This window comes from Saimiri boliviensis, chromosome 9 (assembly GCF_048565385.1).
Source record: "Saimiri boliviensis isolate mSaiBol1 chromosome 9, mSaiBol1.pri, whole genome shotgun sequence".
NCBI lineage: Eukaryota > Metazoa > Chordata > Mammalia > Primates > Cebidae > Saimiri > Saimiri boliviensis.
Genome location: NC_133457.1, coordinates 7,894,597 through 7,908,896, shown reverse-complemented (window position 1 = coordinate 7,908,896; position 14,300 = coordinate 7,894,597). Strand labels below are relative to the sequence as shown.

Here is a 14,300-nt window from a genome sequence, read left to right as displayed (position 1 = left end):
AAACCAGGACGTAGGATCCTCCTTCTGGGGCAGGCCACCGACATTTTATGACAGTCATACTAAAGGCAATTGCACTGTCCCTTGGTATTCTCGTCTGTAAGCGGAGAATAATAATTATACTTCCTCATGTGTTGCTATGAAGATGAAATGAACAAAAAATCAGGCATATAATAATTTTTTAGTAAGAAGAGATAGTAGTATTACCTCTCCTGGATAACACTTGTATTTTAATACCATTTTTGATTTGCCAGACAAAAACAAAAAGTAAATGCCCCAGCATTGGCTACTGTCTGATACCTACAGAAACCCTGAGCAAAGGGGAAAGGATTGAATGGGTTTTTGATGAAGGGGCTCTGATAAAAAGAAAGGCCGGAAAAGGGGTCATGGGATTGCTGAAGACAAGTGTCACTATTTGGCTTCAAGAGCATTCTGGCCACGATGTATGGCACCTGGGGAATGGCCACCTTCGGAAGCCTGGCCAAGGAACTAAGATGAGGACAATATATCTCTCAATTTCCAGAAAATTATACAACTGCATCAAGATGATATCCTTAAAACTCTCTTTGGAGAAACACACCATGTATCTCCTGAACTAAAAGATTCCGAGAACCAGATAAAAACTAGTGACAAAATACGAACCTGTAAGCCACGAGGACCAGGAAAACCAATCGCTCCTTTTCCTCCCAGATCTCCAGGCTCTCCCTGTTAAACAGAGAGGGTGTTTTTAGGTTGGAAATGAGAAGTGATTGAACTAATTCAGCTCATCTGTGTGGCTCACACACAGCAATGGGTTGGTGCCTAGAACTGCGTGTTGTGCAAGCGATACAAGAGGAAGTGCTGTTGTTGGCCAGGGAGGTATCCTCCGTTGATCACTGAAGCCTCAGCAAGCGTGATTTATTGTTTAGCACAAGTTGCCATCTCAGCAGCTCAATGCCATGAAAATGAGTCAACAGAAAAGCTCTGTAATGTTTTTAAAAAATTAACAACATTGTTTCCAGGATGATTCATGCAAATCATCTGGTCCCTGCAAAAATGGCAGATTGATTAATCTAGTTTTAAGATACTGAATGAGAATGAAGATAAACAAGGGAGCATGACAACCTGGCAATAATTTCTAACTTCTGACTAGTAGAACATCTGCTGTGGTTTATTAATCCATCTCAGGATTATGTTGAGGAAAGTTCACCTACATGGGAAATCAGCATGGGTTTGTTTACAGAGGGAGTTCACTCCTTTTTATAAAAAGAAAATTTTAATTTTCAAATAATTTCAAATGTACAGAAATGTTGTGAACATAGTACAGAACGTTCCTACATATCCACATCAACTTGCCCCTATTCGTAACGTTGTATTACACTAGTTGCATTGGTAGAGTACGATACGTTTGTCACAACGGAATCAATACTGATTTATTAACGAAAGCCAGACTTTATTCAGGTTTTCTTTTCTTTTCTTTTATCTGATAGTCTTTTCCTGTTCCAGGATCCCATCCAGGATTCATATGTTATGTCTCCTTAGGCTCTTTTAGACTGGACGGTTTCTCAGACTTTTTTTTTTTTTTTTTAATAACCTTGACCATTTTGAGAAGTATTGGCCAGGCATTCTGTAGAATGTCTCTCATTGCTGTTTTTCTAGTGTTTTTCTGATTAGACTGGGCTTATGGGTTTGGGGGAGGAAGATCACACAGGTAAAAGGCCATTCTCATCACATCATATTAAGGGTATATACCAGGCGTCCCCAGACTTTTTACACTGGGGGCCAGTTCACTGTCCCTCAGACCATTGAAGGGCCGCCACATACTGTGCTCCTCTCACTGACCACCAATGAAAGAGGTGCCCCTTCCTGAAGTGCGGTGGGGGGCCAGATAAATGGCCTCAAGGGGCCGCAGGCGTGGGCCCTAGTTTGGGGACGCCTGGTATATACAATCAAGATGACATCACTGTTGATGTTAACCTCTATCTTCTGGTTGAGGTAGTGGCAGTCAAGTTTCCCTAATGCCAAGTTACTCACCATCTCCCTCCCCCTCTATACTGTACTCTTTGGAAGAAAGAGTGTGAAAGTGTGTACAACCTACACTTAAGAGGTAAAGAATCATTAAATCATTTTTAAGGACAGAAAAGCAACATAAGAAGGGCCAATGGACATGGGACCACCAACACTGAACTCTGGGAGTGATAAAGAATAGGATTCTATGAAAGGGAAGGAGGCGATCATCTGCCTTGGTGCCTTTTAGGACAGTGGTTCTCAATGTATGTTGGGGATTCCATTGGATTAGACTCTGGTAAGTGGAGCCCAACAACATGTGCTTTTACATAAGCTTCTCAGCTGACTCATATGCACACTAAAATTTCACATCTGCGTCACAGTAAGGAAACAGGAAAAGTCATATGGCTTGTCCAGGGCCATGTGCTTGGTTATTGGTAGAGTCAGGTGTCGAGCCCAGGATTAACTGCAAGGTTGCTTGCCTCCCAGAAATGTGAACTTACTGAAGTAAGGAAGGGGTAAGTGTTTGAGGTTTCTCTCAGTGAATCATGAATCTAGAGTGCCCAGTCCATCCTGGGGCAGTTCAGAGGGTTTGGGTTTTCTTTGGGGCACTTGCCTTCTAAATTCCTGACCCCCACTATTCCTACCAAGTCTCTATTATTAATAAGGATCTTCTAAGGCACCGCTGCCCTCCTTCTGTTTATCTACTTCCCCACGGTCACCTCTCGCCAGCTCTAGGGTTCCTTTATCTATGTCTACCCCCGGTAAGAGAAACTTGATTTTTACCAGTGATACCACTTTCTCCATAGCCTTCTTGGGGAGCAAGAAGGTAGCACTGTCTCTGTTCCAAACTGTGACTTCCTGATTACATGCCATATATTGCTGTACTACATGCCACAGCAGTCCCTTCTTTTTGCAGTTGATTGTTCTTGTCATATACATATTGTGTTAGGTCCTCCAATGAACTGTTTTCGCAACACTCAACTGCTGGACTCGATTATATCAGCCTTGAGCAATTCTTCAGTACAAAGTTAACCCCTTTTCTTATGCCCTCAAGCTCATCCTCTTTGTCAAATTTCTCCATTAATCATCTACTCTGTCTACTGTTTCTTACATTTTCAATCTCCACTTTTCTCCCTGGTTTTCTCCGCTGATTATAAACACGCCAGTCTCTTCTGCCATTAAAAACAAACCAACATCCCACATCAACCTTTCCTAGACCTTGCCAGTATGAGGAGTTAATGTCTTCCTCTTCCCTTTAAAGGCCTAGTTTTTCCAAAGAGTAGTTTTCAGCCCTTTATGTATTTTCTCTGCACTCACTTCTAGGTGCTTTGCAGTCTGTCTCCATTTCTCTCAACTGCTGCACTTATGAAACTTCTTTAAAATGTCTTAGACACCAGATACAGTGGCTTCTCCACTCCTACCCTCCTTAACTTTACTGTATCAGTTGGTACTCTTCACCTCCCCTTCTTGAACTCTTCTCAGAATCCAGTGTGCTTTTCTGTTGATTTTCCTTCCTTCCTAATAATTCACTGTCTTATTTTTTTCTTGTACTTCTTACTAAGAGGCATCATCAAGAGTTATTTTTAATCCAAATAATTCTGAAATTTACATCTCCAACCAGACCTAAACCCTTTTCTCTGTCCCGCAAGTGATGTTCTTTACTCTTAAACCAATTTCTCCTAATGAGTTTCCTGTGTCTGTGATGGGGTTACCACTCATGCACGAAGCCCCCAAGTCATCTAGCACACTCCTCTCTGCCTCAGTCTCCTATTGGAAGAGTTCTATGGAATCATCACCAGTTAAGTCTCACCCTGTTAAGTCACCTAATCACTATTTGCCTTGGAGACTTTGAGGGTGTACCAACTGTTCTCCTAGCTTTCAATCTCTCAGGCTTCATAAAATTTATTTTTTGGAGACAGAGTCTTGCCTGTCACCCAGGCTGGAGTGCAATGACACGATTTCAGCTCACTGCAACCTCCACCTCCTCGGTTCAAGCAATTCTCCCTGCCTCAGCCTCCTGAGTAGTTGGGATTACAGGCATGTGCCACCACACCCGGCTAATTTTTGTATTTTTAGTAGAGATGCGGTTTCACCATGTTGGCCAGCCTGGTCTGGAACTCCTAACCTCAAGTGAGGAGGTCAGGAGTTCAGCCTCCCAAAGTGCTGGGATTACAAGCATAAGCCACCACACCCGGCCTAGGCTTCATAATATTTCTACACTGAGTTGCCTATTTAAAATATTCCAGAAGTCTGGCTGTGTTCACCCACTCCATTCAAAAGTTTTAGATAACACTGTACTGGCTACTGAATAAAGTCACCACAGACTTGCATCATGACATGATCATTTTTCATGCCTAGATACCTCCTCTCTCTCACGACTTTCCAACCTTGTCCCTCCCTTCACAAGATTTCTTCTCATTACAGTTTCCCATATTCCCTTCTCTGCTTGCTAAAATTTTTATCTTCTAAGCCCTACTCAAAGTTTGTATTTCTTTATGATGCCTCTTTTCCCGTCCAAGAAATACTTCTAATAATGGTATTTAAACCTCCATTTTAGCCCCTGTCTCTATTTTATGTCATAGATTGTTATGACAATATCCTAGATTCTTTGGGGTTGGTTTCATGTCATATATATCATGCCACCCACAAATTCATTTATTCAATATTTACTAAGCACTCATTACATGCCAGGCACTATTCTAAGCACAGAGGGTGCCTCAATGAGAGAAATGAAGATCTCATTCCTGGAGCTGATTCTTCAGCCCAACTGAATGCTCAGTACAGGGCCTTGGTCTTAAAAGGTGTTTACCAAAGGTTTGTATGAATGGAGGAAAGAAAGAATGGTAGTTGGAAAAGAGAAAGGAAAGCCTGCCCCAGAACATCCCTTGGTCCCCGAGATCACTCAGCTCCAGCTGGGTGTATCCCTCCCCTCTCAAATTAGGCTGAGCTGGAATCCCTGATCTCATCCAGGTCCACACCCATGTCCTTAGAGGCTGCTGGCTCTCTAAGAATCAAGCCAGCGATTAGAGGCAAGGAGATGTGTTGTCGTTTGTGTTGAAAGGGCTCTGGCTAATACAACCAGACACAGGTCTCTCGAGCAGAAAACCTCAACTTTGGTGAGTATAAAGAATGTGACCTACTTTATTTCCTTGGCTTCCCAAACGGCCTTGATTTCCCGCTTCTCCTCCGGGTCCTGGAGGCCCCTGAAACAAACAAACAAAATTGGGATTGCAAATGCAGCAAAACATAAAGCCACTTTCCCTGAAAGCCTTTGTGTCTCTTATAAGAGGAAAATGAACCGCAGAAGGGAGAAGAGTTGTGGCTTTATCAATTCTTGTTCTGGAAAAAAGTATTGCCACCATCAAATAAAGACTAGTAAATACAAGAAAATTCAGAAAGTGATTCATGCCAGATGTTGTCTAAAGAATTGTGCTCCCTTGTGAGTCTTCCTCTTCCAAAGTGATTTTGGGTTCTGTTTTGCTCTAAGAACAGATGTTGCTAAAATGCCTAACACTTGAAGAAGCCATTCCAAATGACATTTGCCTTGAACTATAATCCTACTAGTCTTTTGGTAGAATACATTCTTTGGAAGACAAAATGAGCTTTATTGGAAAAGAATATGATATGTATATTAGAAAGTCCAAGAAACTTTACTAAAAACAGTGTTCATAAGATACATTCAGGGAGTATAAGATAAATATTCTGAAATAATTTTCTCTTTCCTAGTGATAAGTTAGAAAAGTAAATGTAAATAAATTCCCACTTACCAAAAGAAGAAAAAAACGGTAAATGCTTAGAATAAGTTTAACAAGAAAGATGCAAAACCTCAATTTAAAAAGCCTTAAGATCCTATTGAAGAACATAGCAAAACTTAAACAGATAAAGGTAACACATATCTATATGGAAAAGTTATTAGACATAATGGAAGTCCCTCCAGTGTTCTAGAAAGCATATTTCATTGGAACAGCTTTAGAGTGAATATTTTGAAATACCAGTTCAGAGATGATACAACTGCCTTTCTCTGGGATTAACATTTGGAATCAGGCCGGGCGCAGTGGCTCAAGCCTGTAATCCCAGCACTTTGGGAGGCCGAGGCGGGTGGATCACAAGGTCGAGAGATTGAGACCAACCTGGTCAACATGGTGAAACCCCGTCTCTACTAAAAATACAAAACATTAGCTGGGCATGGTGGCACATGCCTGTAATCCCAGCTACTCAGGAGGCTGAGGCAGGAGAATTGCCTGAACCCAGGAGGCGGAGGTTGCAGTGAGCCGAGATCGCGCCATTGCACTCCAGCCTGGGTAACAAGAGCGAAACTCCGTCTCAAAAAAAAAAAAAAAAAAAAAACCAAACACATTTGGAATCAGATTTCTCCTTTGGGATATCTGAACACGGTAAAACTGTTTACTGGCATTTGTAAATAAAACTGTTTACTGGCATTTGTAAATAAAACTGTTTACTGGCATTTGTAAATAATCCCAATCCCAGTGAACTGAAATTATTTTCACAATTTTTTTGGCCATGGCTGTTATAATGTAAATGTAAATAAACCAACCTCTGTGTAATGAGCATGATCCTTGCAAATTTATTGCATTCAGAACAAAAATATTGTGACATTAATATTTTCATCTTTTAAACATTTTAAAAAGCAATGCATTGGACATAAAAAATTTTCCAATAGGAAGGATTGTTGAACAATAAATTGGTTACTAACAAAGAGAATAATCTTTCCACAATACCCTATGTCTCCCCCTTCCTTTATCTTTAAAGAACATTCTCAATACTGTCACCCTCCATAGATAGCTCTCAACCCATTCCCTTCTTTTACTTCCAGCACTACACAGAGCTAACTCCTCTGACTTTCGTGTTCAGTGCAGTTGACATTTCTTCACCCTGACCTTTTCGAGTTTGATCATGCGTTCTTTGAGGCTTCTCCTGTAACTTCTGTCACACCAAGTCACCATGGTCCTCCTGGCCCCTCTCCGGCCTCCTCGCATTAACCTTTGAAGACTCCCCATATTCTATGACCCTCTTAAATTCTGTGTGCCCCTGGGCTCCATCGTCTGACCTCATTTATCTCACTTTACCCCCTCTTCCTGAGTGGCACCCCTATGAATTCGCATACCACTTCTACACAATGACTCCTGAATACATGCTCTTCAGTCCCAACCACTCAACTGAACACCAGAGTCATATATTAAAAGGCTGGGTAACAACGCAAGACTCTATGCCACAAAACAAACAACCACACACACACACACACACACACACACACACACACACACACATACACACACACAAAACTCACGAGAACTAGCCAGGCATGGCAGGACACACCTAGAGTGCCAACTACTTGGGAGGCTGAGGCAGGAGGATCACTTGAGTCTAGAAGTTCAAGGCTACAGTGAGTATAATTGTGTCACTGCATTCCAGCCTGGGTGATAGAGTGAGACTCTGTCTCTCTAAATAAATAAATAATAAAATAAAATGCCCATGGGACATCCAATAGAAATGGATTCTCAAAATAACCATCTTTACCCTAAATCATGCTTCCAGGCTCATATTCTTTTCCTCAAGGAATGCTATTACCCTTTACTACCATTGAGACTCATGCCAGAAACCTGAGAATTACCCTGGACCCTCCCACTATGTCACTTCTCAAAACCCCTCAGCTGCAAGGCCCACAGAATCTGTCTACTTTCTGTACCCCTCCCTCTTCCATTCCCATTATTTGCCTTCACAGGCCCATCTTGCATTCTGCCTAAATTTCTGGCTCTCCTAACTGTAGCCAGGACTTTCTCTAATCCATTCTCCACCGTTTTTAGAGAGAGATTAAAAATGCCAGGCTGATGTTACCGCTTTGTCTGAAATTCTGAGTATCTTTCAGAGTAAAGTTTAAGGTCTGTTTAATATGCAAAAATACCTCAAAGTGCTGGTATTGCATGCCTCTGGAGCCTCCTTTTCTGTGACTGCTTTCATTGCTTTATGTTCAGGCACATCAAAGCAAGCAATTCATCTAAGGTTTGTCTTCCGTTGCCACGCTTATGCAAATCGTTCCCTTAGCTGGCCCATTTTTTCCCCTCTAGGGAGAGGTAAAATCTCACTCCTCTGAAAAATCCTACCTTTACCATCACCATTTTAGGAAGAATACCTGAACTTCCTGGCTGTGTTGGGTCTCATGCTTGTACCCCAGGTTCCTCTATTCTATATGTCATTGTTAGCGTATTTCTCTCTCTCATTCCTTAGAGACTAGGCTGTATACTTCTTGAATGGGCACATCCTATTAATCCATATCTCTGGAGCATCGCAGAGTACCTAGAACCCATCAATCCATTCATTTGTCTACCCAGGAATGATTCTCAAGAGGGATGAACTAATGTGTTTAATTTGTTGGTTTCTCATATAAAATTTTCATATACTTCACAGAGAAGCAGAGAGATTCTAATTTTCCTGGAAAACAATATATAAATTGGAAGTTCTGCCTAGAAGCCTACTCTCCATTCTTCATGCGAACATAAATTCTGAATCAGAGGAGGTTTTAGGGTGATTATTTCATGTGTAGTTACCTCAAGCACACACAAGCACAATGAGAGATTATCCTGTTTTAAGAACTTTCAAAATAAAAAATATCTTGGATGAATAGATGGCTGGATACATACAGGACCTTGCTATTAGAGAATCAGAAAACCTGATTTTGTTTCCTATGCGGGATCTTGCAAAGCACCAAAGTGAGGTTTATGAAGTGAGTGAATGGGGCGCAAGCTTCAGTGAATGGTTATGTAGATAAATCACCTACTCAACTACTGCAGGTTAGATAAGGAACTACACTGGTAGTTTCTAAAGGAAAGAAAAAAAATTTATCATCCTAAGAAATATATCAAAGAGTGAAAGAGTTTACTTGATTTGAGATCAAGAAGAGCTAAGGAGTGTCAAGAGAAGCTTAGGGCATTTAAAGGGGAAGGGCATTAGCTAGAGATCAAATCTTCATTGGCTTGTTGTAATGGCTGCCTTTTATTGAGCACTCATATTTTGTGCAAGGCACTGTGCTGAGTGGTAAATAGAGTCTTCAATTCTCACAACAACACAATGAGATGCCTGCTATTAATCCCATTTACTGATCAAAAACAGTTTCTCAAGACATTTACACCCAAATTGTTGAGTTAGTAAAAGGATGAGATAGGAATTGAACCTAATTGTATCTGACGCTAAAGACTAAAGTCCCAGCCACTATGTCTGCTGCTCTGAATTAGCCCAGAATGGAGTTCTAAAAATGTGGCTTTCTAAAGTTGATGCATAAGACTGGGGCCACATCAAACCTCCAAAAGTAGGACTTGGTTGAGGGTCTTTTTCTCATGTTGAGAGTTAGTTACAGAGCCCTTGGCAACCACAACTGCTTTAGTGTTAAGCAAGGATAGGAAAGAAGTACTTAGAGGTTGATGTTTTTTGAAAATTGTGCTTAGCCCTTTATCAGAAGAGATTACACTTAGAAGTTGGGGATTAATGGCTGGGGCATTGCCAAGGACACCTTGACTTTGGATTAGATAAGGCAGGGCAGGTAGAAGAGGTAAAGGGTCTTCCCACACTTAAAAGGAATCCTTGTCACTTCTTTTTATTCGCATGGGGGTAATATTGTACAAAAACTCACCAGAAACAAATATCAAGGTGGGAAACAAGACAAGGAGATCAAATGCTCAGCTTCTCTAAAAGTTAGATATCAGCTAAGTCTGAGAAAACAAAAATCAAGAGGCCATCCAGTGGTGGGCTCATGCGAAAACAACCCCAAAACATTGGAGACGTCAAGCTTGACAATACTAGTTCTTAACCTTAGCTTCTGATACTTCCCCATGCATTCTGTACTCCAACCATATTGAACCATTTGTGATTCCTAAAACTCACCTTCCTAGCTCTGTGAAGCTTGGTTCTGTCCTCTTTCTGGATGCCTGCCTTTTCCCCTGGTTACCCGGAAAACACCTGCTCATTTAGCAAAACTTAATACACTTACCTCGTTTAACTCCATCCTTTACCCCATCACCTACCTTGAGTGTAATTCTCTTTTAACATTCCGCAAATCACATGTCAATTATTTGTCAGTATTAGCCCCCTTTATGAGACTGGGTATACATGAGGCTAGAGTCTTTACCTGATTCATCCTTGTATCCTAGAATACAGCCCGCCACACAAGCAGCACTTAGTAAATGTTTGTCAAGTGAGTAAAAGGAATGGTTAAGAGACCACCAAAGTTAGCCTATTAAGAATAATGAAACTTGTTGATTGCTATACATTACATACTGTTATATTATTATCATGGCCTTTCTTGGAATGGTGACTTTTGAACATAAAATACTCCCATTAAATTAGGTAATGTCGATACAATATAGTAAACACATAGAGCTTATGACTACAGGTAATGTTCTAAGCCTCTACATATATTAAATCTGTTAATTTTCACAACAATCCAATGAAGTAGCTACTATTACGACCCTTATATTACAGTAAAAAACTGAAGCACAAAGTGGTTACATAAATTCCCCAAGGTCACACAGCTAGTAAGGTACAAAGTCAGGAATCAATCCTAGGCAGTCTGGCTCCAGACTCTATGTCATTTACCCCCACGCTATGCTTTGGAAAGACAAAGAGAAATTCTACTCTGCACTCCAAATTGTATTAACAACTCCAATCTTTCTTGATATTGTACAAGCCAGCTAGTGTTTCATTCAGTAAGAATGCATAAGTATTTAAAAAATAATTTTGGCTTCAACTGAAATTTGTATTTTATTGTCTGATTTTCTTTTTTTTTTTTTTTTTTCAGGCATTGATTAAATTAGAATAGGACCTTAATGTAAACCAAAGAGGGAATGAAGGAAGGTACAGAAGAATATGCCATTCCTTTCAAAGCTCTTTCTTCGTTTTCATTGTGCCATGGACTGTATTCTTTTGTATCACAGTCATATACGTGGCTGGATTAGCACACATTTGATTTATACAGAATGCCAGTGAATAAGCCTTCAGAACACTGTCCATAGAAATCACATCTTTTCCAAATGTATATCCTAAGAAAAACATCAAATCTTGCAATTAAAAAACACTCAAGTTATTCCACTCCGGTGGCTGGTCCTTGGGTATTATAAAACGATATGAAACCTATGGCAGGGAATTTAGAGAACCAGTCAAGAATAACGCTCTCTTGTATACCTAATTGTGTTTGTCTCTGTGGCTTTCTTTTGGACACAACAACTTTGAGACCCCATTCATCCATGTCCTGAACATAAAAAATTGTACACATCTTTGAAACAGCATTTTCACTGTATTGACAAAGGGATTTCAAGAAAAGCAAGCAAGCAAGAAAACCCATGTTTTTCAGCCAGAAAAATGGAAGACGTAGATTAGTGAGAAGTGGTACCTTTTGACTCACTCTCACAATGCCAAGAGGCTGAATGATTTATGGCCACGATCAATCTTGCCAAAGTAAGATTAAAGGGTACTCATTCACAGACGTGCTCTGCACAGCCATGTGGATGCAACTTTGGATTCTAGAACAAAAGAAATACGAAGACTTTTGGATTTCCACTCACTCACATCTCCATATTTTATATAAACAGATGAGATAATCACATGACATGTTTCTCTTGGCATTTCCTTTTTTAACAAATTTCAATTTGTGTTACCAGCAAGCTTTTATTGATTCAAGGATATGAATCCAAAATGGTTATTTTCATCAAGTTATTTCTACCATGACATTTTAAAGTTTTAATTTTTTTTGAAGAAGCACCTTCATCAAAATTGAAAACAAATATCTTCACAAGCAATAATTAACATGCTTTAAAACACTGTCATGACAGTATTAGATCATCAAGGCAGAAAATTAAGTTATTCAGAACTCGAACTCAACACTTGACTCAACAGACATATACAGAACTCTTCACTGCAAAACAACAGAATATTCATTCTGCTCATCGCCACATAGCATATACCACAAAGTTGACCACACAATCAGATATAAAACAGTCCTCAGCAAATTCAAAAAAACCAAAATCATACCAACCACACTCTTGGACCACACTGAAATAAAAATAAAAATCAGGGACATGGATGAAGCTAGAAACCATCACAAGAACAGAAAACCAAACACCACATGTTCTCACTCATAAGTGGGTGTTGAACAATGAGAACACATGGACACAGGGAGGGGAACATCACATACCAAGGCCTGTCCAGGGGCTGGTGGGGGGGACTAGGGGAGGAATAGCAGTGGGTGGGAAGATTGGGGAGGGATAGTAATTTTTTTTTTTTTAATTAGACGGAGTTTCGCTCTTGTTACCCAGGCTGGAGTGCAATGGCGTGATCTCGGCTCACCGCAACCTCCGCCTCCTGGGTTCAGGCAATTCTCCTGCCTCAGCCTCCTGAGTAGCTGGGATTACAGGCACGCGCCAACATGCCCAGCTAATTTTTTGTATTTTTAGTAGAGACGGGGTTTCACCCTGTTGACCGGGATGGTCTCGATCTCTCGACCTCGTGATCCACCCGCCTCGGCCTCCCAAAGTGCTGGGATTACAGGCTTGAGCCACCGCGCCCGGCCGGGGAGGGATAGTATTAAGAGAAATACCTAACATAGATGGATGCAGCAAACCAATATGACACATGTACACCTATGTAACAAACCTACATGTTCTACACATGTACCCCAGAACTTAAAGTATAATAAAAATAAAAATCAATGCTAAGAAAATCACCCAAAACCATACAATTGCATGGAAATTAAACAACCTGCTCCTGAATGACTTTCAGGTAAATAATGAAATTAAGGAAGGCATCAAGAAAGTCCCTGAAACTAGTAAGAACAAAGATACAACATAACGGAATCTCTGGGACGCAGATGAGGCAGCATTAAGAGGGAAGTTTATAGCAATAAATGCCCACATCAAAAAGTTAGAAAGATCTCAAATTAACAACCTATCATCACAACTAGAGGAACTAGAGAACCAAGAGCAAACCAATCCCAAAACTAACAGAAGACAAGAAATAACCAAATCAGAGCTGAACTGAAGGAAACTGAGATACAGAAAACCATACAGAAGATCAACAAATCAAGGAATTTGTTCTTTGCCAAAATAGGATAGACTAGTTAGCTAGACTAACACAAAAAGAGAGAGAAGATCCAAATAAACACACGAGAAACAAAAAAGGGGGCATTACCACTGACCCCACAGAAATACAGAAAAAAAAAAGCCCTCAGAGATTACTAAGAATATCTCTATGTACACCAACTAGAAGATCTAGAAGAGAGAGCTACCTGGACACAAACAACCTCCCAAGAATGAACCACAAAGAAATTGAATTCCTGAACAGACCAATAACAAAATCCAACATTGACTCAATAAGAAAAAGCCTAGCAACTAAAAAAACAGCCAGGACCAGATAGATTCAAAGCCAAATTCTACCAGAGGTATAAAGAAAAGCTGATGCCATTCCTACTGAAACATTCCTAAAAATCGAGGTGGAAGGACTTCCCTTAACTCATTCTATGAAGCCAGCATCATCCTGATACTAAAACCTGGCACAGACACAATGGAAAAAGAAAACTTCAGGCCGATATTCTTGTTGAACATAAATGTAATAATCATCAACAAAATGCTAGCAAACCAAATCCAGTAGCATATCAAAAAGCTAATTCACCACCATCACGTAGGCCTTATCTCTGGGATGCAAGGTTGGTTCAACATACAAATCAACAAAGGCGATTCATCATGTAAACAGAACTAAAAAGAAAGATGACATGATTATCTGAATAAATGGAGAGAAGGCTTTTGATACAATCCAATATCCCTTCATGTTAAAAACCCTCAACAAACTAGGGATTGAGGGAATGTACTTCAAAATAATAAGAGCTATCTATAACCCACAGCTAACATCATGCTGAATGGTCAAAAGCTCAAAGTGTTCCCCTTGAAAACCAGAACAATACAGGGATGGCCTCAATCAGCACTCTCATTCAACATAGTACTGGAAGTACTGACCAGGGCAACCAGGCAAGAGAAAAAACATAAGGCATCCAAATATGAAGAGAGAGACGGGAAGTAAAACCATCCCTGTTTTCAGATGACAAGATTTTATATCTAAAAAAATCAATAGTCTCTGCCCAAAAACTCCTTGATCTGATAAACAACTTTAGCAAAGTTTCAGTATACAAAATTGATAAAGAAAAATCAGTAGCATTCCTATACACCGATAACATACAAGACGAGAGCCAAATCAGGAATGCAATCCCATTCACAATTGCCACAAAAAAAGTAAAAATAAAAATACCTAGGAATACA

The 14,300-nt window shown here is 40.2% G+C and overlaps 1 protein-coding gene across 1 annotated transcript in view; it reads right to left on the bottom strand.

The window, feature by feature from the left end:
- COL6A6 (collagen type VI alpha 6 chain) overlaps window positions 1–14,300 on the bottom strand; it is a 108,632-nt gene that overhangs the window by 42,322 nt on the left and 52,010 nt on the right. Inside the window, exons 24-25 of the mRNA XM_003925092.4 lie at window positions 5,127–5,189; window positions 640–702 (exon numbers count right to left, since the gene is read on the bottom strand). Of these exons, the coding sequence (XP_003925141.1) occupies window positions 640–702; window positions 5,127–5,189 (126 nt within the window). The remainder of the gene's footprint in view (window positions 1–639; window positions 703–5,126; window positions 5,190–14,300) is intronic.